This window comes from Hydra vulgaris, chromosome 03 (genome assembly GCF_038396675.1).
Source record: "Hydra vulgaris chromosome 03, alternate assembly HydraT2T_AEP".
Taxonomy (NCBI): domain Eukaryota; kingdom Metazoa; phylum Cnidaria; class Hydrozoa; order Anthoathecata; family Hydridae; genus Hydra; species Hydra vulgaris.
Genome location: NC_088922.1, coordinates 48,552,501 through 48,579,968, shown reverse-complemented (window position 1 = coordinate 48,579,968; position 27,468 = coordinate 48,552,501). Strand labels below are relative to the sequence as shown.

At 27.4% G+C, this 27,468-nt stretch overlaps 1 protein-coding gene across 1 annotated transcript in view; it reads left to right on the top strand.

Annotated features, from left to right (window-relative positions):
- Window positions 1-27,468, top strand: part of LOC100199386 (uncharacterized) — a 93,046-nt gene that overhangs the window by 21,365 nt on the left and 44,213 nt on the right. Inside the window, exons 7-18 of the mRNA XM_065793502.1 lie at window positions 4,903-4,968; window positions 5,073-5,147; window positions 5,290-5,445; window positions 5,586-5,675; window positions 12,829-12,918; window positions 13,111-13,170; window positions 15,786-15,857; window positions 15,951-16,016; window positions 16,578-16,643; window positions 16,724-16,795; window positions 18,598-18,663; window positions 22,447-22,552. Of these exons, the coding sequence (XP_065649574.1) occupies window positions 4,903-4,968; window positions 5,073-5,147; window positions 5,290-5,445; window positions 5,586-5,675; window positions 12,829-12,918; window positions 13,111-13,170; window positions 15,786-15,857; window positions 15,951-16,016; window positions 16,578-16,643; window positions 16,724-16,795; window positions 18,598-18,663; window positions 22,447-22,552 (985 nt within the window). The remainder of the gene's footprint in view (window positions 1-4,902; window positions 4,969-5,072; window positions 5,148-5,289; window positions 5,446-5,585; window positions 5,676-12,828; window positions 12,919-13,110; window positions 13,171-15,785; window positions 15,858-15,950; window positions 16,017-16,577; window positions 16,644-16,723; window positions 16,796-18,597; window positions 18,664-22,446; window positions 22,553-27,468) is intronic.

The window sequence follows — 27,468 nt, the reverse complement described above, 5'->3', positions numbered from 1 at the left end:
TTACATTTTTTGAATTAGCAGAGAAAATTAATTAAACAATAAAAATTTACGATGGGCAGAAATTTTGTAAAAATTTGTTACATTGAGTTTTTAATTATATTGGTTTAACAGAGCATACACTTAAAAAATGCTGATATGAACATTAAATTTCTTTTACTAAATACTAAAATAAAGCAAATTTCACAGAGCTTTGAAAATATATCTAGGCAAAAAAAAAGGCATAACAAATTATATTTTTTTGTGAAAAATCATTGACCACAAACATTGTTTAAACCATGAAGGAAGGCTATGCAATCTTTGTTTAACTGAAAAATGCCATATATTTACATTATCTTTAAAAGTATGAGTTTATTAATTAAAAGAAATGCGTATTATTAAAATGCCGCTGTAAAAACAAGTTTGTCATTTTTTGTAGCTGTTGTTGTTTTTTAATATCTGGTTATAGCATAAAGCATAAAACTCTGAGTTAGGTTTTAAACAAACTAAATTTTATTATTGTTAAAGCCACAAAAAGTGGTCCTTTGTTTCTAATTTAAGCTGATTAGTAGCAACTAATAAGTTTATCATTAAGGTGCCAAGTACTAATTATTTTTGAGTCACATATTTAGACTTGGCATATACTTATTCATCAGTTCACCTTTTTGTTGTGAAATCATATTTAAATCTTTTGACTATTCTTTATTTGCTTTTGTTTAAGGTCACTCTACTGAATTTTATTCTAAAAATGATTTAGATAAATTGATGAATTTTATATAATTTTATATAATTGATGAAATTTATTCTAAAAATCTACTTTCTTTTTATTGATCTTCTTCTTTTTAAATCTTCTTAAATTATTATTTAATCAAACATGCTTTTTTATTTTATTTATCTGCAACTATTTTTTATTGCTTATCACACAAATAGCTTGACTAAACTAAAGAAAAAATAAATTGACTTTCTAAACTTTTTTATATATTCAGCTAGTTTACAGAGTTTTATGCTTTATGCTATAACCAGATATTAAAAAACAACAACAGCTACAAAAAATGACAAACTTGTTTTTACAGCGGCATTTTAATAATACGCATTTCTTTTAATTAATAAACTCATACTTTTAAAGATAATGTAAATATATGGCATTTTTCACTTTGTGACTTGTTTTTTAGTCAACCCAAATCATTTACTTTTAACCCATAATATTCTCTTTGTGCAACTATTTTTAATTGTAATTACTTCTTTTATCTTTTCCATTGGAACAACTCTTTTGAGAACAAAAAAATTTTGTCTAATGCTAAAGACAAAAAATCAAAAGTGTTATGTTCTAGAGATATTTTGAAAATTTTGTCAATAAAGAAATCAATAACTCTATCATTCCATCTCTCATACATAGATCTTATTACTAGGGTTAAAAAATTCCAGAAAATTTCCGGAAACTTTGAACAAAAGATATCTTATAATTAGTGGGTAAAATTTTATGTCTTATTAGACAGTTGCTATGGAAAATTTTATGGTAAAATATTGTGAAGTAGATTATAAAATTTTTAGAAAGCCCCCATTGAAAAACACTTTTTTTGGTATTTTGTTGAGCTTTTTTATTTTAACTTCAAGTTGCAACTATGATAATTTGTTTTCAAAATTTTCTAAAACTGTTTTATCCTGTTATTTGCTAAGCATATTGATACTAATTGCCACAGCAAGCTTTTTTAAAGTTTAACATAACTTGCACCCCCATCCCTTAAGGTGAAGGGACATTTTTCAACATCTATTAAATTGGCCTAAACATTACTGAAAAATGTAAAATTATATATAAAAAGATTTCATTGAACATTTACAGTATTTTACAATTTTTTCTTGATTTAAAAACGTTATTTTTTTATTATTGATTAATGAAAAGCAAAAAGTAAAGAAAGTTTTTTTGCTAAATTTGAACTATTTAAAAATGTAGTTACCAATAAAAATAAAGAACTAATGATTTCAAGGTCATAAATTCCACTGCTATGTTTAAACAAGTGCTTTTAAGGTTTGAGTATCACTCCCCACAGCCTTGCTAGGGCACTTTTGACTTTATAAATCAATAAAATAAAAAATGAGGGGAGGGGGGGGGGGGAGAAGTGAATCTGTAAAAAGTACCGATTGATTTCTTAAAAAATGAATAAAAAAAAGGTCCTTAAAAACTAAAATTCACCTAATTGAATTGCGTCAAATTCCCGAGTAGCCGACTAAATTCGTCAAAGAACCGACTTTAACTTGAAAATCACCTTCTTTGTGGGGGTAGAACACCCCCTTCCCCCACACACCCTCACCCTACAATCGTCTAGGTATGCAATCTTTACACATAAAAATTTTTTGTTTCTCTACAAAAATAATACAAATACTGTGTATTATTTTTGTAGAGAAAACACTCTACAAAAATAATACACAATAAAACTTGTTAATCTAAAAAAGATATTATTCTTTATATTTTATATCGTTGTTGAAAGAAGTAAATGCTAGAAATATGTTACTCAATTATTATTGCTCAAAAGACAAGCGAACTCATAAAACATCTACATTTTATTGTTTCACAAAAGTAATGTAAGTAAAAGTAATATAAAACAGCTTGAGTATTTACATTTTATTAAAAAATGCAATTCTTAAACTAACTAGAAAAATATGACTAAAAGTTGTGCATTTTTTGCTTATGGGTCTTTATTATTTTATATTTTTTGTTGAAATATTTAAAGAATACCCAAATCCCATGATGATAAAACGCATATTTTTGAAACAAAGAAATGAATTTTATAAAACTATATAGGGGAGATATTAAAATTGGTGTGATTTTTGAATAAAAACGTAACTTTTGGAACATTGCTTCCTTTTTACTTTACAAAGAAAATTAATGGTCGTATGAAAAAAAAATTATTGTAAAAGTTCCAATTGGTTTACTATATCCATAAGTTGCCATTTTTCAGGATCTATAGACTGTTTATTGAAAAAAAGGCTTTCGGGGTAAGTTGAAAAAATTCTCACTGGGTAAGTTGGCTCATAGCATTTACAATGGAAAAAAAAAAATTTTTATAAAATAATTTTTTCTTTTTTTTTTAATTTTTAACAATATTGAAAAAACCTACTCTTACAAAAAAATTAAAAAAAAATTTTTTTAGTTTTTTTTTCACAGATAAAAAGTGGGATACTTTAATATTTTCAAAAAAATGTGCTGTTTGGGCGACAGAGATCATAGAGTAAAAACCGAGCCAACTAGCCCCTTATAACCCCTAATAACTTTAAGTTTATTGCAATAAAAATATTTTGAAAATTTCAACCCTGCTTATTACCAAGAACTATTTGCAAACGACTTTTCTTCTGAAATTCTCTTGATTCTAATGACCACAATCTTCTTGTTTTCCAAAAGAAACAGGTCCATCCACTGACATCACTCCTGACACCACTCACATCTTTTTGTTAAAGTTATTTCTCACTTAAACTTCTCTGCAGATTGTGATCCAGACAGCATTTCTGTCAGCTCTTAAAAATTGGAAGTAAAAATATCATTTTCTAGCAGACAGGAAAACAATATTAAGTTAAGCACCTATTAAATAATTTAGAAACATTTAAGTTTTTAATAATGAACCTCTTATATATAATCTTGAGTTCAACAACTAATTAATATGGATTTTGATTTCAAAAATTTTTACAGATTTTTTTTTCTACTAAATCGAAGGCTTTTGACAAAGTTTGGGATGCCATGCTTCTCCATGAGCTCTCTTTATATGTTGTATCTAGAAATATTTTTAAAGTTATTGAATTGTTCCTTTCTATTTGCAGTATTTAAGTATCTTTTACAGACAGCCATCTTCTTTATTGTCAGTAATCTATGAGGTATACTAAGGTTCCATTCTTGGTTTTGTTTTGTTTTTCATCTATACTAATAATCTTCATATCTAAATCTTCTTGATATCTTACCTCCAAAGTACTAAAGTAGCTCTAATTGTGGAAAAAATAAATATATATTCCAGGTTTAATAAAAAGCTATCACTTTTTGTTTGCTTAATAAATATCTTTTTAAAAAAAAGATTGTTTAAAAAAAAAAGTTTGTTTAAAAAAAAGAAAGATCGTTTAAAAAAAAAAAGAAAGAACATATAAAAAATAATAATTGTTTAAAAATTGTTTAAATAATAATTGTTTAAATAATAAATTGTTTAAATAATAATTGTTTAAAAAAAAAATAAAGATTGTTTAAAAAAAAAAAAATCGATTAAAAAAGAATAAAGATCAATTAAAAAAAAAGATCCTTTAAAAAAAAATGATGATCGTTTAAGGACAACCAATCTTGTGATTTCTCTTTTGACTGATTGATGGTGAATTTTAACCCAAACAACATGCAATCATTTTCTGCTTATAATTGTAGTAGTATTGTTGTTATTCCTATTTTGATATTTCACTGCTTATCTCACATAGAAATCAAATATACTATACATTACAAAGTTAGCGTTTGCTAAAATTGTAAGTCATTGTCTTGTGATCATTTTCTTTATCATTCTGTATAAAAGTTTCAGTCAGATGAGCAGAAGATAGTTGGTAAGATTCTAGATTTAGAGGACAAAGAAACAAAGTTTTTAAAAGTAAAGATTTGTAAAAGAGATTCGCCAGAATGTGGATTTATTTTGAAAAATTGCTTTATTAGGTAATAACGTGAGAGTAACAGTTAGTGTCCACCATGGTTTATTCTAGGAGAAAAGTTTATCTAAGATTTTAGTTTTTAAATGATGGAAGCAAAAGGGTTCACCTGTCACTGAAAAAATCTATTGAGCAGTCTTTTACCGACTGCTACTTCTAAATCTATTTTACTTTAAAAAAAAATTCAAATATTTTATGAATACATGCGTCTAAATATAGAAGGACATCTGTAGATGTAAACTTATTTTGTTTCTTTTAATTTAGAATAAAGATGTGCAAATTGAAAGAATCAGTAAACAAACTAAACAGTTACATCTTAAAGAAAAACGGGTTTTTATTATTTAGAGATGTTGATAACTTTTGATTTTTAAATCTTTAATTGGTTGCAAGATAAGTATATTTTTGAAAATAATAGTTATAACTTATTTTTTTAGTCTTTGTCATTGCAATCATTGGATAGTTTAGAGGTTGAAAGCGATGAAGAACAAATATTTTTTGTGAATGATAAGGTAATATCTTTGATGTATGTATGTATTTATATATGTATTTATGTATTTATAAGTACATCTATGTCTCTTTTTTATATTTATTTATATTTGAAAATATATATGTAAGTGTTTATAGAAAAAAATATACTATTTTATTTTTAAGTCAGAACCAATTGAAAATAATTCTTTTATGGATGAAAATGCAGAAATCAAACATCAATTGGCAATTCTTTCAAAAGAGCATTTAAAACTACAACATACTTGTAATTTATTACAAAAGCAAATGGTTGAAAGCATGGATCCTGAGAGAGTTGAATTGGTTAACAAATTATGTTGTCAATAATGTAGAAATTTTAATGTATAAATAATATTAAATTTATCATATAATAGAAATAAAAATATTTATAGGTTAAATGACTTTTTTTTAAAATGATGTTATCTTCATGGTTTTATTCTCAGAACAGAGAGGCACTGAAAACAGATTTACTTGTATCTCAAGCAGTTATTAGTGGACTAGAAAAGCGTGTAGAAGAATTAGATAAAAATCAAGTAACAAATTTTAGCTTCATATTGTTTTTGTTGCTTAGCAACATCTTATTTTTTACTTAACAAGCTTAATAGCAAAGGAGGTTCGTGGAGCCTAGCCCAAAACAAATATAACAAATATAACTTTAATAGTATATATATACTAATAATATTATATATTATTGAAATATATATATATATATATATATATATATATATATATATATATATATATATATATATAAAGAGAGACAATAAGAGGTTTCAAGTTTGATCCCCACCACGTCCTTGGTAGTACTGTGCTCAATTTGTTTTTCCGCACAGTGGCCTTGGTTGTCTTGGTTTGTGTTTTGGAGTCAAAGAGTTGAGAGAGGACTATAACCACAATTAAGTAGAATCCTTGCCTGTAATGGCCTACTCAACCTTGGGGAGGTGAGTTAACATATATATGTATATATATATATATATATATATATATATATATATATATATATATATATATATATATATATATATATATATATATATATATATATATATATATATATATATATATATATAATATATATATATATATATATGTATATATACACACAAATAATTTTAAATGTATTTTACAAAATTGAGTGTTCTATATCCTAAAAAAACAGAACAATAATAAATTAGTAGAAAATCATTTGTTTATTTTTTAAGACATTTGAGATTACACAGTGTTTCATTACAGATATCTGATGAAACACTGCGTAAAATAAAAAAGATTTTTAACTAATTTATATATACTCAATAAAATTTACTCAACAAAAAGTTTACCTGGATTATGTTTATAGTACATCATTTTAGACAATTTATTAAGGATCTTAGTGGTAAATCAAATAACAATAATGGACTCAGCGGAATAAACAGTTAAACAACTTTTCATTACTTCCTTAGCTCAAGAGTTTTCCAACATTAGTTACCATTGTTACTATTGAAGTTACCATTGGTAAATAAGCACTTGAGCTGGACAAAGATGATCTATTTGTTTTAAATTATTATTTTATTGAAGAGAAAATTTTATTGAAGGTTTTAAATTTCTATGTTAGTATAAATGCAGAATACCAGGAATGTTGTTGGAATTTATAGTAAAGCTGTTCTTACCAGTATGGTTTGCAATTCTGCAGTGGAATTAAATCAGAAAGGATTTTTAAAAAAGTGACACATTTGTTTGGGAGATGATTCATGTTTCTTTTTTAAATATGGAAGTAAATAACCTCACTGAGTTATGTGGAGTGATCATGTATTTGAACCATTTTAAGATACAGTTTTATCTTACAGTGAATCTTATGATTCCTGGTTCTATAACATGCCATACACAAAGTATTGTACAGGCTAATGACAACAAGAACATGTGCTACTGTATTTAGACATTTAATAGAGAATTTTATCCAAGCAGATTGTTGTCAACGATCACCTAAAAACAATAAAAAATATTACTATTTATTTTTAAATTTAATAATTTAATTAAAAAAAGGTGTTTTAATGTCTGTAAATAAGATTATGTAGCAATATCTAAAATGAAATAATGTAACCTTGAGTTAATAGTAATACAAAATACAAAAAAATAAAAGTAGAATATGTTCTGACATTGAAAAAAACAAAAAAAAAAACAAGAAAACTATAGAACTGGTTAACCGTATATGTCGTTGGACATTCTTGCCATTTATAGTGGCTGCCTCTAATGGTCCACTAAGAAACCGATGATTAAAACTTTAAGGAACCGCTAAAAATGCCTATATAGGTCCACTGCAAATCCACTAAAACAATGTTTGTTGGGTTTAGTTTCCGTCTTTTTAATTTAATCCTTTTTTGATAGCCCAATGTCTTTTTTATACATGTTTAATTTTGCGAATGTTAATTGATTTTATTTAATTTTTTTAATTTTATTTTTAGCATTATTTTATATCTTTTAGTATTATTTTATATCTTTTAGCATTATTTTATATCTTTTAGTATTATTTTATATTTTTTAGTATTATTTTATATCTTATAGTATTATTTTAAAACACATACTTATTCCTTGGCAAAACAGCTTGACTTTTTTTACATCATGTAAACAATTATGTTACTGTTATATGTAAATGATTATATAATAATGTGTATGTAGTAGCAAAAATAAAGATTATTATATATACAAATGACAGCAGATTAGATCAGCACATTAAATATTGGTTGGTGGCTTTAAATTAGGATAGACAGAAGCTTTAGTATATACATCAATTGAGTATAATACTGATGAGTCCTAAAGAAAAAAATAATGTTGTCTAATATTGCTATATATATATATATATATATATATATATATATATATATATATATATATATATATATATATATATATATATATATATATATATATATATATATATATATATATATATATATATATTGTTATTCACCTCCTCAAGGCCAAGAAGGCCACTACAGATGAGGAGGCTACTTAGTAGTGTTTATAACCCTCTCTCAACTCTATAACTCCGAAACACTAACCTTGACAAACAAGGCCGCTGCGTGGAGAAACAAGTTGAGCGCGGTACTACCAAGGACGTGGTGGGGATCAAACTCGGAACCTCTCGCTTATGAAGCGAGCGCTTTACCACTACACCACTACCGCATATATATATATATATATATATATATATATATATATATATATATATATATATATATATATATACATATATATATACATATATATATATATATACATATATATATATAAATATGTATATATACATATATATATATATGTATATATATATTAGAGTGTCCCAAAATACACTTTTTTTAAAATTTCAATGTGCTCACAACTGATTCCCATTCTATAGGTCATAAATAACTACCAAAATCTTTTTTTAAATTTTTTAATGACTAGTAATAGATGTAAATTCTGAGTTTTACTGTTTTGTACACATTGGTGTATTTACATAAAAACAGCACTATCTAGTATTTCAATATGTTTTAATATGATGTAATAATTGGTACTCAAATAATTCCCATAGGACATTATTAAAGACTGGCATCATTCTCTGAATATGTTAGCAATGAACATTGTTAGCTGTTGATATAATTCCCTCTGGACAATATTATTAGTTGGTATAATTCCTCATGGATTGGTTCACAAATAAATCCATTTAGAAATTTTATTTGAAGGAAAAATTTCTAAATGGAATTATTTGTGCATAAAGGAATTCTAATTTGTGCACAAAGGAATTCTTGTGTAAATGGTTATAAATGGTTATATATACCTATTGAAGTACCCACTGAGGGATTTACCTCAGAGTCTAAACTGATAGTCTAAGATACTATCAGTTTATCCTTTGCAAGTCACAGGTTAAATACAAACCCACTTCTACTAATGTTGCTTGAAAATTGAAATCAAAATCCAAGGATCTTATTTGTGAAAATGGTGTTTGTGCAGATCCTGATAATTCTTGCTTGGTAACTAGGATTAAAAAAATTTGTGATAATGCTGGGTTTGGCAAGAAATTTGTGATTTCTGGGTACAACATAATACAAGAAATTGATTAAATCGTCTTCTCTAAATTGGGACAGCAGTCTTGATAAGCAATCAAAGTAAGAGAAAGATTTTCTCACAGAATCCTATCAGCTTTTTGACATCTTGACTAACAATTTTGAAAAAGATATTCTTGCTGATAGATTGAGAACAGATGATGCCAAGCTGGAAAATATAAAGTAAGTTCATTAAATAACACTTTTTTGAGTAATAAGATTTTCTTTCAGATTTAAAGTAACTTAAGTAATTACATATTATTTCCTTTCAAATATTTACAATTAACTCTTTCCATGGTTTGGTCATCTTCCAAGAAATACTAGAACAATTATTAATTTATTACAAATGTCTTAACAGATTTAAATATCTTTAGGTTTTTATGAAGACCAGAAGTTGGATAGAAAAGGATATATTGGAACAAAAGTCTATGGAGACTACAGTAGGAGAGTACGAGATGCAAATAGGAGAAAGAACAAGCTAGATAAGTTGAGAGATAAAGAATTAGAGACAAAAAAAAAAGATGTCAATGATATTTTGTTGTCACATGACTCTATGACTGAAGAGATTCAATTCATCTTGACTCAGTGAGGAAGAAAAGTCAAACAAGGACTCTGAAATCAGTGAGGAAGATAATTTCCTGGGTAAAAGTTGGAAACACAGATATAGTATTATCTTAATAACATAGTTATAATTTTCACAAACTAAAGCTGTTTTATTGAAAAGTATATAATTATAAATAGGTAGAAAAATATTATAAAATGATACTTAGGTACAATTCTGGAGATAGGATAAATTTTTCTATGAAGTGTGCTTTCACGAAGCACACTTCATAGAAAAAAGTTCAAATATGTAGAACTTGAAGGAGACTTGGAGTGGATTTCAATAACGAATCATCTTAAAGGCCAACATTCATTTTGATACCAAACTGTTGGAACAAATTACCACTGGGCTTAACATTATTCAAAAATTGAGCAACTTGCAGTCTCAGTGAGCTCACTGGGAGATGATACCATGGAAGACCATTTTTTAGGTGTTGTTCAATGTCCCTCTTTAAAAGGAGTTTACCAAGCAGAACAAGTGCACAACTTTTTAGAATATTACGGATGTAAAAGCAGATTATTGGTATATGCTGTGATACAACTGCAAGCAAAACAGCCGTAGTCAATGGAGCAGTCCAAATTCTTACAGATATTTTGAAATTACCAATGTTGTGGATAGTGTGTAGGAGACACATATATGAAGTGCATGTATCTCAATATATAACTGCACTTACTGGTGAGAAAACTAAAGGTCCAAAAAGAGCTCTTTATGTCAAGCTAAAGAACAAGTGGCCTGAAATCTGAGAGAAAGTTAATGAAGTAAAAAAATTTACGTAAATTGGACTGGCTCCAATTTACATAAATTAGATCAGCTCTGTTCTTTGCTTTGTTGCAGAGGAAGCTAAGACATTTTTGACTAATGCAACTACTGATATGGTTTTTTCAAGGAATGATTATGGTATAGTTTGTAAGCTTGCCTCTTTCTTCCTTGGAGTGGAAGTACAAGATTTTAAGTTCCATCAACCTGACGCCTGCCATGAGGCAAGATTTTTAGCAGATACGATCTACATCCTGACTCTTTATATGACCAAAGATATCAGTAATATCTTGACAGAAAAAGAAGTGCTGCAGTTGAAGGATGCAAGATTGTTTATTGATATTTGCTATTTTCCATGGTTTTTGAAAAGTTTTTTAGGATTTCTTGCTTCCTGCAATGATTTGAAAGCTATCCAGACAGCCTGTGCATTGAGAAAAGTCAGTAAGAAGATTGGAAATGCTTTGCTTCTCAGCATGGGACGCCATATGTGGTACTTAACTCTGCAACTGTGTTTTTTCCTTTGGGGATAAAGAAGTTCCTTCTGAAACAAAGCTAAAAATGCTGTTAGCTCTGATTGAGTTTGAAGAGCCAAATGAATTTCAGCGTTGTAAACCATCAAATGTAAAAATTAAAAAGACCACAGAGCTACCTGAGCTGATTTCCGAGCAAAGCTACCTTCTCTTCAAACATTTTAAAATATCAAGAGAAAGTATAAAAGAATGGCTTAATAATAGTCTTAATACTATAGATGTTTTTAACCGCCCTTAGTTGTTAGATTTTATTGTATGGATCAAAAACATATTTGTTGTAAATGATGGTGCAGAAAGAAAAATTAAGCTCATTAAAGATTTTATTTCAGCTATTAGAGATAAAGATTACCTTCAAATGTACTTTTTGTAATTAAAAAGTCGAGAAAAAACTTGACTAAGAGTATGACCAAAAACCAAAAAAAAGGTTTGGGAACTGTTCAAAAAATTTTATTTTTTGAGAAATGTTTCACTGCAATAAAATCTTAAATTTGCTAATAAATATTAGTTTTTATGTATTTTTTTTGTATTTTCATATTTACAAATATAAACTATCAAGTTAAATAGTAGCGAAAACAATTAGAAATGATTTATATGCATCTAATTGTTTTATTTTATTTTCTAAAATGTAAAAAAATTATGTTTTCTATTAATTTTTTCTGTTAAGCCAGCTTAACATAAAAACCGTTAAACTAAGATTTTTTATCTAGCACTTACTGTCAAAATAAAACCGTTAAATTTCTTTAGGGCTTACTTAGGTCACATAGAATGGGAATCAGTTAAGAGTTTTTTTTTTTTGGGACACCCTAATATATATATATATATATATATATATATATATATATATATATATATATATATATATATATATATATATATATATATATATATATATATATATTTATATATATATATGCATATGTATATATATGTGTGCGTATATTTAAATGTATATTATATATATATATATATATATATATATTTATATATATATATATGTATATGTATATATATGTGTGCATATATTTAAATGTATATTATATATATATATATATATATATATATATATATATGTATATATATGTATGCATATATATATATATATATATATATATATATATATATATATATATATATATATATATATATATATATATATATATATATGATATAGAGACAGGTGGGGGAGTGGTTATGCATCCCCACCCACCCACCAGAATCTGAAAGTCCTAAAAAAACTATGAAATGGAGGAACGTTTTTTTTTTTAAGGAGATGCAAATGTGATACAAAATACAAAAATATTTCAACATCCTCTCCCCCTCCCCCTCACAAAAACTTCCTGGATCTGTCACTGGTATATATATATATATATATATATATATATATATATATATATATATATATATATATATATATATATATATATATATATATATATATATATATATATATATATATTTATATGTATATATACCAGTGACAGATCTATATATATATATATAGATATATATATATATATATATATATATATATATATATATATATATATATATATATATATATATATGTATATATACATGTGTGTATAAGTATATATGTATATATATACATACACATATACATACACACACACATATATATATGTACATATGTATATATGTGTGTGTATATTTATGTGTAAATATATATACATATGTATGTATATATTTATATATATACATATATATATATAATTTTTATTAGACTTGTTTGTGTAAAATTCAAGACAATAATGAAAATAGTGAAGAAAATATCAGAAATTCTGAAAAGGACATAGATGACTTACATTATAAGGTTATATATTATTTTATTAAGGCTATATATTAATATTATTTTTTGAAATTAAAAAAAAAAAATTTCAGTCTTTATCTTTTTTGTATGTTTTATCATGCTTTTTTTGTGTGTGTTTGTGTTTTTTATGTGTTTGTGTTTTTTGTGTGGTTGTGTGAGTGTGTATATAGACAAAACCTTTAGTTTTTGATTTAGCTAATTAGTGCAGAATCAGACTTGGTGCAAAATTCACTTCAATTGCATATGTTAAAAGAGGTAGGAATATTTTACAAGTTAGATATATTAAAAGCTGTAGAAACATTTTTTATTCTCTTCTTACACAGGGTATTAATAATTTTTGCAGAAACTCTGTTAATATTGGTATTTTCGCATTAAATGGAAAATATTGAATAATTCAAAAAATAACTTTTTTACTTTAATTTTATTTACAATATATTTTTCTTATTTCACAATATATTTTGCTTATATTCTTCTTTTTATTTTGAATAAAATCTACAGAATAATAAAAAGTAATTAAAATAATGTGTTAATAAAAAATGTTGTTTGTAACAACTAAAAGATTAATATGACAACTATCTATGATGACAATTTTAAAAACCTGGTTTGTCAAAATTAATTTCCCTCATACGCAATGGGTTTATCATTTAGGTTAAAGCAATAAACTCATTATGGAATGATTAATCTCATATGGAATGGGTTTATCAGTAAAAATTATTCTAGTAATTTTTAGAAAATCTTTGGAAAAATAAAATACTTTGCTCCTTTATTTTTAGTTTAAATATTCTATTTTCAGAAAATTGTTTCAAAATATCTCTAAGATTAATGCACAAAGGTTTTAATTTAACCTGAAAAATTATTAATCCGAAGCTAATTTTAAAACAGAAAACAACTAGAAAAACTTAAAAATTATTCTTTTCTTTTTTTACATTAAATTACATTGTTTGTTTCTTTTTTATTTTACTTATAAAATTGTTACTGCATTACCGTAAACCTCTTAAAAGTTTTTGTCTTTTTAACATGATTGTTAATAAACTTCTGCTTGAAGTGAGAAATTCTGAGACTTTGCAAGCTCTTTCTAAAGAATATTATAATACATAAAAATATATTAACATTATAATTGAAATTCTGAGACTTTGCAAGCTCTTTCTAAAGAATATTATAATACATAAAAATATAATAACATTATAATTGAAAAAAGGATGTGGTTGCATTTATTGTAAGTTTAGTTGTGAATCAAAGGATGTGGTTGCATTTATTGTAAGCAGGCACACCGGAAAAGTGTAGCCTAGGTTAGCAACTACTACTCCTGCCCTTTTGACTGGGGTGGCTAGGGTAACATGAATGTGCCCTTTCTAGGAAATAGGTATGGTAAATTTTTGTGCTTTAAAAGCATTTCATTATCCAACATTTCAGTATTAATATTTATCAATATCTACCAACTGGAACTAGTAATAAGTGGGATAGGTGGTAATTAAAATATGTTATATTAAATTTTTTTCTTCTTGCCATCGACATACATTACAACTTTTTGTTATTATGCTTTAATTCATTATATATATTCCAAATGTTTTTTAGTAGATGTTTTGCAAAAAAGCAATAGTTTTTTGAGTTTGTATTTTTATTTTTGAGAAAAAGAGAAAAAAAGGAACACATTGTAAAGACTATACAGTTATAAAACAAATATAGCAATAGTTTTTTCAGTTATTTTTATTTTCGATGATTATTTTCGAGTGGTGATTATTTTTGACAATTATTTGCCTACAAATTTACATCTCTTACTATTTTATTTCTTAATCGTAATCTTAACTTGTAACGATTAATGCTAACGTAATCTTAATGTAACGGCTTTAACTATTGAACAGTCATGCCAAAGGCCAATAGACTTTAAAAGAAAAAACTGAGGTATTACCAAAAGCAGCAGCATCAACTTATCAGATCAAATTACTACTTTATTGAAAAAAACAACAACTGAACTGGTGGAGCCAGAAAACCTTCACAGTTAACTACAGAGTCAGGATAAAGTTGACATAGGCAGTCAAAAAATAGACAATACAGAAAAACAAGAGTCCGATGCAAAAGATGGAATTCTAATGGAAAATCTTGTTAGTAAAATGGAGGATTTCAGTGAAATTGATAAAAAATACAGTGACAGAAATGGAAGAACTTATATTAAGGTTTGGTTTAATGTGTTTAGTTGGTTATTTTATGATCGATCACTGAAAGCTGTCTTTTGTGAAACCTGTACAAAATATGATTCCTGTTCTGGTGGAGTGTTCAAGCATGGAGTCGGAAAAAGGATTTAGAACATGGAGCAAATCTGCAGCATCACTAAAAGATCACGAGGACTCCAGTGTTCATAAGGCTGCAAGTGCTCTAAAGATTGAGAAAGAAAATATAAAGTTTACAACAATTAATGCTCAAATTGACCAAATGTACATGGAAAAGCAAGCAGTTTAGAGAAAAGGCTAGCAACCTCATTTCGTAACATTGAAAACATTGTGTCAACAGGGTGTAGTTATAAGAGGTGATAATGATAAAGAATCCAATATTTACCAGTTTAAATTGGATAAGAGTAAAAGTGACAAGGCATTAGAAATTAATTTGGCAAGCGTCTTTGTGTTTTGGTTTGCCACCCCTGCCCTTAGGCCCTTCTGGCGTGCCTGATTGTAAGTGTAGTCATGAACCAAAGGATGTGGTTGCATTTATTGTAAATGTAGTTCCCTTTGATACATCATATTCTGTAGTTGAAGAATTGTCAAATGATTAAAAAGGAAGAAAAGTTTCACTTAAAAGATTGGCTTTGATGACTTCTATCTTTATTATCTACAAATAAGTTTAAATTTGAATAAACTTTTTACTGTATTGTTTAGGAATTAAGAGAGGCTTTAGATCATAATGAACTTTTGGAATTTCAAATTGCAGAAATGGAACACTCATTTAAAGTTTGTTTCTTTAATTTATTGAATTTTGTGGTTTCTATGGTTTATTTTTATTGAACTGTAAATTAATTTTATATTCAAGAAGTTTTGTTTTAGCTTAAAAAAAAACAAGCTCAGCCATTGCTTAGTTTTATCGAAGAGGAAAAAGACGATTTTTATTTGGTAATTGTATAAATTTTGACCATTTAAAATTTGTTTTGAACTTTAAAAATTTGTTATATAGATACTGTGATTATGTGAATAATATTCTATGAACAAGTGATGTGGTATGTGAAAAATTTAGCGTGCTTATGTGACAAATGTGGTGTGGTTATGTGACAAACGTAGAGTGGTTATGTGAAAATGTAAATGTGACATAGTGTGGTTATGTGACAAATGTAATGTGTTTATGTGACAAGCATAGTGTCGTTATGTGACAAATGTACTGTTGTTATATGACAGATATAGAGTGGTTATGTGAAAAGTAGTGTGCTTATGTGACAAATGTAGTGCAGTTATGTGACAAACATAGTGTAATTATTTGAAAAATGTAGTATGATTATGGGACAAGTGTAGCGTGATTATGTGACAAATTTAGTATACAAATATGATGTCAAGATGTGACAATTTAATACATGACATGAGGCAAGCTCATGTGATTGTATAGTGTAAAAAAGGCCTGTGATTAAGTGTGTATATTTGTGTGTATATGCAAAGGATAAAAAAGTACTTTCTTTCATCTAGGATTCAGTTAAAGATTGCAATGCAGTCTCTGTGCGAATTGGTCTAAAAGAAATGCAAATAAATAGGGTATTTAAATATTATTTTAAATTCTTAAACATTTTCATCGAATTTTGTTAAAAGTTGTTTTATTTTATGAAAAACATCAGGGTTGTGATTTATCAGTTCAAGAAATGAAAACATTATCACAAGCAATGGGATTAATAGATAGAGGTATAAAGGTATGATTTTACCAATTATATGTTCCATTTGTTTTTTTCCTTAACTTTATAATTTATTGTTGTTATTATATATATATATATATATATATATGTATATATATATATATATATATATATATATGTATATATATATATATATATATATACACTGTATATATATATACACTGTATATATATATACACTGTATATATATATACACTGTATATATATATATATATATATATATATATATATATATATATATATATATATATATATATATATATATATATATATATATATATATATATATATATATATATATATATATATATATATATATATATATATATATACAGTGCTGGCAAAAAGTCTTGCAACAAGGCACAATTTTACACAAATCAATGTTTGCAATGTGTACACAAACGCAAAAAGTCTTGCAACATCATAATTACTCTTCATAATTACTTCCAAAAACAATAATACTTCCAAAAATATTATATTTTCACCAAAAACAAGTTCAATTATTTTTATTACATTGTATAATCATTTTAAACAGATGTACTATTAATATTTGGTAGGATATCCTTTGTTTTTTAACACAGCACTAGTTCGTTTGGGCATGGATTTGGCAAGATTTTCACATAGTCCTGATGTATTTTCTTTACACCATACATGACGAACAGCATTTTTTAAACCATTTAATGAACTGCAGTTCTTAGCAGATACACGCTTCTTGATTAACATCCAAAGATTTTCAATTGGGTTGAGATCTGGAGAATTTCCAGGCCAATCAAGCAACTGTATGTTTTTTGATCCAAGCCACTGCTTCACAGACTTCGCAGTGTGGCATGGTGCTGAATCATGTTGAAAAATTGTGCACTGATGAATAATCATGAAATTGATTAGAGATTCATCCAAAACGTTTAGGTACTTTTTTGCATTTATAGTTTTTCCTTTGGGCAAAAAGTATAAATCTCCGAGGCCATGAGCAGAAAAACAAACCCACACCATTACAGAAGGTGAATGCTTCACAGTTTTGCATGTGTATTTAAGATTGGTAGGATTAGAACTAGTAGGTCGACGATCAAAAAGCTTAACATCAGAGAACTGACAAAACATGGACTCATCACTGAACATCACCTGTGTCCACTGCTCTTCTGTCTAATCTTGATGCTTCTTGCAGAACTCAATTCGCTTTTTTCTCATCTTTTCAGTTACTAATGGCTTCTTAAATGGCCTTTGTGCAGGTAAGTTTAGTTATGCAGAAAGTCTGTGACGGATTGTGCGCTTTGAGACATTAGAAAGTGTTGGTATGCTGTTCTGTAGGTCACCAGAGGTTATTGAAGGATTCATCTTGGCCATTGTTACCATCCTGAGGTCAGTACGATGTGAAGTGACTCTAGGACGTCCAGACCTCTTTTTAGGAGACAGGGGATAACCTGCTTTACAACACGCCAAATTGTAGTGCGTTCAACCATGTAAATTGTTGCAATGTCTGCATGAGACATACCACTTTTAGCAAGACGTTGAATGCATGCTTTTTCTTCTTTACTAAGCTGCCGAATCTTAGCCATGATTTTCACTGAATTAACTGTTTAAGCTACAAAATTGTCTTTATAAATATATTTATATCTAAAGATAAAAATATAAGATAATAACACTGAGCCTACTGGCGTGGGAACATTGATTTGTGTAAAATTGTGCCTTGTTGCAAGACTTTTTGCCAGCACTGTATATATAAATATATGCACACTTAAATTGTATCATGTTATATAATTTTAAATTGTATATTGTACTGGTTGTAATAACTTTTATTTAGGATATAAATGCATTAAAAGAAAGTGATGAAAACCTACGAGTTAAATTGGTTGAAATTGTTAATATGGTATATTTTTACTATAAGTGTAAAAATGTAACGTTTTTTTGTTTTAGTTTTTTAATTAATCAATTAGTAATAATCAAGTTTGTGTTGATAATTTATTTGTTGATACTTATTAATATCAATTTTTTATATTTTTTATGTTTTATTTCTTTTTTTTAATCATGTCATAGTAATAGTAATATTAATGATGTAGCGAGTTAATTCGTGAAACACATATATGGTTATATATGCATTGCAAAACACATGGTTATATATGCATTGCAAAACACATGGTTATATATGCATTGCAAAACACGTGGTTATATATGCATTATGGCATCCTACACTACTCTTTATTTTATTTATAATAATTTACAATTGGTTAAAAATCAAAGTTATATATATATAAAAACAAGATTTAAATAAATTTCACAAAATTTATATTAAAAATCTATCAAGTCTTGCTTTAAAAGAGTTCAAAGATTGTGCATTCACCATGTGAATTGGTAATGCATTCCAATCATTTGCAATATGGTGACTAAAGAATGCTTGTTAAGACTAAGAATGCTTGACATTTTCTTTTTCAATTCTTAGATTATGATCTCTTATTGCTGATGCTGGTCCGTTTGTTCGTAATGACGGTGCAAATTGTTGTGGTTTAAACCATTTAATGTGATCTACATTGTTCAATAATTTGTACTCTTGTATTAGATCATCGCGCAAATGCCTAGTCTCCAACGTAGTCAACTTCATTTTGGATAGTCGCTCCTCATAACACAGATGTTTGAGATTCTGTACCAACTTGGTTGCGCTCTGTTGGACCTTTTTTAGTGTTTCAATGTCACCTTTCTAAATAGGATTCCATACAGGGATTGCAAACTGAAGGTGAGGTCTAACTAGCACTGTGTACAGAGTACAAATCATTTTTGTATTTAGATGAGTGAAAGTACGCTTGATGACTCTGAGTACATTCTGCGCTTGATGATGCTGTTTGATGTCTGATGAGATCAACACGCTGAGATCACATTCTACAGTTGTTTTGTCTAATTTGTACTAAACACCAGTTTCTGTAATCGTTTAGATGGTCTTAAGGTTCTTTTTACCAATGTGCATAACCTTGCACTTCTCTTTACTAAACTCTATAAACCACATGTTTATCCATTCAACTAACTTGTTGATATCCTTTTGCAAATTGATTGTACCCGAAATGTTTTTTATTAGTTTCATTAGCTTGTTATCATCAGCTAACCTAAAGTTTGCATATACATTGTAGTATTTCACTCCAACTATTTGATATTGTGTCCAATTCAATTGTAAGGCTGAATATGATTGCTAGAGGTTTTGAGAGTGTTGACACATATTGCTAAGTACATACAGGCTCACCATATTGCTGCCTATCACTTTGCTTTTGTCCAATTGTTCTAGTTTGTTTTTTACATTCTCAGAACTTAACGCACTCCTCCAGTCCCAGTCAATGTCTTTAATTATTTCTTTATCAAATTTTGGAAGCGCTGTATCTCCCTCAGACAAAAAAACAGATTGAAACTTTCATTTAGACAATCGACTATTGGTTTTATGTTGAAGATTATTGCACCTGTATTATCTCTCAACATTTGCAATTTGTGTATGAACTTTGTGTGTCTTTTTGCATACAAACAGAATATCCAAGGATCTGTCTTTATCTTGTCAACAACTATTTTTTTGTACTCGCTCACTGACTTCTTTACGGCTTTTTTCACATTCTTTTTGTCACTTTGTATTCATTTAATAATTCGATATTTTTATGACTTGTTGTTCTTAGATGACTCCACTGTGTTTTTTAAGATGTATTAGTTGCCTAACTTTAGCCGATATACATGAATCCTTTATTGTACTTTTTATTTTGTTTTGTTTGGGCAAAATAAAGTGCTGACACATGCTGTTATATTTTTCTAAGAAGATTTCACAACACTCATTTGCTGATTTTGCAAACTCCTTATCCAAGTCAATATGCTCTAATGCTGCATTCATTCTTGTATAATCACCTTTTCAGATTTCTCTTACAATGGTGCTGATTGTGATAACACTTCATTGAATGACTTTGTCCTTTATTGCTTGATTCTAGTGGTGCTCTTATTTCCATGTCTAACACTCTTTCACTGTTGTCTGTTATTACAAGATCTAGTATGTTTGTTTATTTTCCATCCTCAATCTGAAATGTTGGTTCAGACACACACTGGTGGAGATATTTTTTGTTTAAATTATCGACAAAGTTTAAGCTCTGATCACAGTTACTTTTCACACTAATGTACAGATTGTCAGACCATTCAATGTTGGGGTAGTTGGGGTAGAACTTTTTGTTATCCACTAGATTTTTGGCTTCTTTTATGATTTGGTTTAATTCTACACATAATTCAGGTGTGCTGTTTGGTGGCCTGTAAAAACACCCCAGCAGTATGTGGTCCTCAGTTGATAGCTTGGCACTACACCACGCTTGTTCAACAGTTTTTTGCATGAATTTATGTAACAGTCACCTGTGGTTATAATAGGTTCTTTTACATAGATTACAGTCCCTCCACCAATACCTATTGATCTATTTTTTTTGTAACATATTTATATAAATTATATTATTGATGACTCATTAAACCTTGTCTCGGTTATCATAATAATGTCCGGATTATCCACCTGTATTCAAGCTTCAAATTGGTGTCTTTTGTTGTTTAGGGAAGTGGCATTGGTATACCAGAATTTTAAGCATGATGTCTCTGAATGGAATGGCTTATGCTGTCATTGTTATACATTTATGATTTTTTGACTTGCTCCAGCTGTTGCAGAGTTTCAAATGTCAATTGGCCATCTGTTAAAGCTGTTGTCACTGCTGTACCTACAGCTGATACTTTAATCATAGCTACTGCTCCATTTTGGATGATGTACAAAGTTGACATGTTGGTTCATGCAGTGTTTAGGCAGTTTCGCTCATTCACTACTTGCTTTCGTACAATTCGTTGAATGTGTGTCAAATCAGGATTAATTTATGTTGTACGTTATTAACAAATGCTGTCTTTCAGTTTTTTGCTGCTTTCAACACCATTACCTGGTATTCTGTGATCTCTAAATCAATAATCATTATACTTAATTTATTCACTGATTTTAACCTGTGAATTTTTGTAATCTTGCTATTGTTAAGGTTCAAATAGTCAAACACTCTTTATTTCCTTCTTGTCGTTATTTTTTTGGTCTATTTCCATTATTTTGGTTGATTCTGGAATCCCAAATACGATTACATTTCTTACTTTCTTTGTTTTGTCCTGTGTCTTTTTACTAATTTCATTTAAAATATTGGCTTCATCTATCTATCAACCAGTTTAGCATTTTTTAATTTTCAAAAAGTTTCATGTTGTCTTGAAACAGTACCACTATTTGTGTTTTCATCTCCTTAAGTGCCTTGGTCATCTCAGCTTTAAAATCATCAAAATCTTTTTTTTAATTCTAGATTTCTAACCGTGTTGATCCTTGATAGAAGGGCTACTACCCTTAACAACAGTGGATTACCTCCTGTCCTTGAAATATATGTTGTTATTATTATTATTAGTTGTAACCTTATTAACACAACAAAGTAGAAGTTATTAATGTGCTTTTTTCATGAAGATTACTTTTAATGTTAGAATATATATAAAAAATAAATAAATGAATATATAAAAATAAAAATATAAAGTATACATAACAGGCAAAAATCTTCTGCTTAATAGTTTATAGATTTTATTTATTAATTTTATTTATTTATTAGTTTCAAATTTGACAGGTTAATTAATTTTTGGGTTCTTACAGTACAATGACGCAAAGTTGCAGTTGATTTCAAAAGAAAAAGAACTAAACAAACTTTTGAAAGAAAAATCAGTAGCTGAAGAAAAAGAATTGTTTACATATGAATTAGGTTTATTATTTTTATTTATTGTAGACACATTCAAAAAAGTATTTTTGTACTTTACAAAAAAATAATTTTGTACAGATTTTTGTTTTATATTTTTTTATATAAATAGTAATGAGGTTACCAAATATTAATTTCGTACTTATTCTTTATTGTTTATTAATTTCGTACTTATTCTTTATTGTTTATTAATTTCGTACTTATTCTTTATTGTTTATTAATTTCAATAGGTTTTAGTAATTGGTAGAAAATGATGGCTTTGATGTTATGATTAATCTTAAACACTATAACTTCTAATTGTAAAATTGCATCTAAATTATAAGAAGGGGATATATGTATATTTAACTTTTTTTGACCCCCTTGTTTCTTAATTTTTGCGATCATTAAAAAGAAAATTATTCAGAATATATTTCACCTTGATCTTAATTTATTGTTAAGCTTATAAATTTTTTGGAAACTTTCCTCAATTTTTGAATAGGTATTGATTGAAAAGGTTAGTAAACAGATATATCTCAAATATATATATTTAAACTTGTATTTACTAAAAAAAAATTTGAAATCAGTTTAAACAGAAAGAAATATCTTTTAAATCTATCCTAAACTTACGAATCATTAAAACAAACTTATATAAATAATATATATTATATATTGCAATAATATGTAACAAATAAATCTAATATACTTTTGTAACAAATTGAAAAAAAATTACAATCATAACATAACATTTTTAAATTTTTTCGTAAACAATAAACATTGAAAATGACTTCTTATGAAGGTACTTTTCAAAATCACTTTTAACAGCCGGAATCGGGGAACCAAGCACAGCTAGTTATAATATTAATTAAAAAATGTATTAGAATAGTTAAATGATTAAAAAAAGGGACAATGATAAAATATGTATTAAAATAAATACTTGATTCCATAATAATAGTAAGTTAACAAATACTACTATATGACAGAAAGCACAAAGTTAATTTTGTGACTTAGCTAGTAAAGGCCATTCTTTTTATCAAAGTTGAAGTGGTCTTTAACGCTGCAGTAATATTTTTTAAAAATCTCTTACTTTTATAATGTCAAACAAATGTGGAATTGTGAATTGTAAAATGAATTAAAATGAACTTAGAAAATATCATGTTTTTAAAATACCTAAAGACGAAGTTGAGAAACAGAAATGAACTTCCTCAATATTTTTAATAGTTTTTGTGTAACTGTCAGGATAGACAGGTTATACCAAGTATTTTTAATGTTTCTTTTTCTTGTTTACCAACACCAAAGTCAGTGAATGAACAATCTAGGTCTGAGGTCTTTATTAAAAAACATAAAAGAAATTCGTTTTCTGAATTCTATCCTGACAGTTACACAAAAGCTATGAAAAATAATTTAATATCTTGACAAAAAGATAAATTCAAACGTTTTTTTAAATCAAAAGTTTTTAAAGAGAGCTTTATGACAAAAATTGTTTATGATTAATGTACATTGTGTGTTCACCACTATATTTTTCTGCTTTTACACATGGCATTAGCGTTACATTAAAAGATATATTAAATCCTAACAATTGCTTGGTCTTCTACTCACAGTTTTTTGAAGCTAATAATTTAGTTTAACTATAATCTGCATGTTAATGATATTATTGAAAAAGTGATAATTATTATTTCCGAATATGAGTTTGAATTAAAAGTTACTATCAAACAAAAGAAGCTGAGTTTTATTTCAAGGCAATTTAAACTATTGTGTTATAAAATTTTATCTTTTTGCTAATTACTGCTTTGGTTTTGAGTTTTTTTTTAAAATGCAACTACAATCAACTTCGTGATTTTTTAGTGCTTCAAAGTAAATGAAAGCTGCAGTCTATAAGTTCTGCCACAAACATCGATTACAAAAAACATTTTAAAAAGTAAAGAATGATTATCAGAAAAAAGCTTTATTTTCATGAGGTAAAAATAAGGCATTTGCTTATTTAGGTAGATTTTCATATAGGATGGCAAAAAATGATTTAGAATCTAAGCAACTCCTATGCTATAATGCCATGATAAATGGACAGCACTTTTTGATGGACAGCACTCCTTGATGCACTTCGAACACTCCTTAATGAAGAATACTTTTCTTCATACCCTGTAACTTCAGGGGTTCTTCAAGGTTCTATCTTTGGCCCTATACTCTTTTTAATTTACATTAACAATCTGCCAGAAATTCTCACATCTAATGTGGCATTGTTCTCTGATGATACTACCATTTATTCTTGTCTTGATAAGAAGCCAGCATTCTCTGATTGCTTAGAAGGAGCATTTAAGCTTGAAGGGGATCTCATTTCTGCTACAGCATGTGGCTCTCAGTGGCTGGTGAACTTTAACTCAGATAAAACTCAATTTCTTTTAGCTAATCATTATCACAATAATCTAGATCTTCCTATATTTATGAATGATGTACTCAAAGAGTCATCTACCCAATGTCTTCAAGGATTAACTCTTACTCAATATATTTCTTGGAAATCATATATCAAATCGATTGTAAAATTAGCATCTGCTAAGATTGCATTTCTTTATTGGGCTTGCCACTTTGCTTACTCTGGATTCTATTCTTTATCTCTATAAACCTCAAATCCATCCTTGTATGGAATACTGTTGTCATATGTGGGTCAGATTTTCCAATGATGTCCTTTCTCTTTTAGATAAGATGCAAAAATGCATAGTAAACATAGTTGGGCCTGCTCTTGCAGCTAACTTTCAACCATTATTACATCTTCATAATGCTGCTTTTCTTTCTCTTTTCTATAAATACTATAATAGGCGCTGCTCTAAAGAGCTAGAGTCTCTTGCTCCATCTACTAAAATTATTTCTTGTGTTACTCGTCATTCAATTAAGTAATAATCCTTTTACAGTGACTGTTCTTAAGTGCTCTAAAAATTCTTATTCATCTAGTTTTTTTCCTTGAACTGTTACATTTTTTTTTCCTTGAACATCTGTTAATCATTATCTTGCTTTATAAACTTCATCTTTTCTCTTCCAGTAACTTCCAACTCTAATAGTGGTTACTTGCAGCCTTGTTGAATGTGAAGATGTTGAAAAAAAAAAATACATACATGGTAGACGTAGTTTAATGGTTTTTGTTACTCCTGTTCGAGAAAAATATCAATTTATCTATTCAGTGCTATAAAAGTAGCTGCTGTTATAGTTAAAAAAATGGTCCCATTATTTTAGGATCTGTAACAGATAATCATAAAATCAATCAGCAATACTAAAACATTTTCAACAGAGTTACTGACAACCAGACCCTTCATCCATTTGATGATCAGTGTGTTTAGTTTCTTTACATTGATACAGTTTAATACTTATATGCTTGTATTTTTGTTTTTATGTTTGTTTTTTTTTTATTTTTATTTTTGTTTTTATATTTGTATTTTTATCTTTATACCTTTTTGTTTTTATCTTATATATTTATATCTTTGATACAGTTTGATACGTTAAATGCTTCACAATTTAACAGTTCAACTACTTAAAAGTGAATTAGATTTCTGAAAAGTGTCAAAAGTTATCTCTTGACAATAGAACCATTGGTTCTTTTTCTGATGTCACAAAATCAATATGAAAAAGATTTTGAAATGAGTTCCTCTATTCCATCCTGCTGTTTATCCTTCTTAGACTTTAACTTTAGAATCTGCAACATGTTTAAAAAATATTTATTGAAATGCTGCTCTGAAACTAAAGAGAGCTCATGAAACATCTTTCTTTATTTTAGATTGACAGAATATTGCAGATTTTAGATTGACAGAATATTGCTAATGTTCTGCAAAAGGGCTGAGTATTAGACTGAATAAGAGACAATAGCCGATCTGTGCAAGATAAAAGTTCAAATAATCTGCAATTAATTTTAGAACAATTTAAATCTATGAAATCAGGACATTGACCAAAACAAATTCAATTTATTACTAGTGATACCGAAAAAGCTCTTGTGCAAACCACTGAAGAGTTAACTGTCTGTCAAGCATTTAATTTTAGATGGTTTTGATTACCTCTTGCTTAGCAAGCTACAAAGTGACAAAATTGAAGGAAATTTTTTTGTTTATACACAATCAACAGGGGAAAATGCTTTTATGGCAGCTGGAGATGTTTTTTCTGCTTTTAAAAAGTGTTTAGCTTAATTTGCTGCAATGTTTTGAATCAGTAGAAAAAGAACAACCCAATAAAAATGGTCACACTTGGGAAAGTTTAATTGGTTTTGAAGATGCGACTGTCTATAATTTTCTGTCTAAAATTTATGAAGTTAACATTTATCATTTAGAAATTATTGACAATAACTAAATACCAAATTTATTATAATAATACCAAATGTTAAATGCAAGTAACTAACACAAATTGTACATTTGCCCTCATTCTTATTGCATCCATCAGCAAATCATGATTACTTATTTTTTATAGTGGTTAAAAATTTAAATTTTCTTTTTGTTGAAACTGAAGTCATTTTTAAGTAGAAAGTAGTAATTCAATTTAAGTGACATTTTTGCTACATGGTTTTTTGCCTAACCCTAAACTGATAAAATTTAGCTAAAAAATGAACTGATGTTTTTGTCAAATTTTGTAACTAATATTATTGGAAGGCAAATACGATAACTTATAAAATAAATTTAAAACATAAAACATCATAAAAAACTAGGCATTTAAAATTTTTTTATCTTTGCCTGCCATAAAGAGCCAGAAGGCTTCATAAACTACTTTACCAGTCTTTTAGTGTTAACTTCTTAAAAATCTAAACAAGGTAATTTAGAAAACAAACAACCAACAACAAACAAAGGTTTATTCATTTAAAACCGCAAGTACTACAATGTATTTTTATTAACAATAAGAAAACATAAACTAAAAAATCTCTTGATATACTAAAAAATTCAACTTACAAACAAATATATATAAATATATACATTATCAAA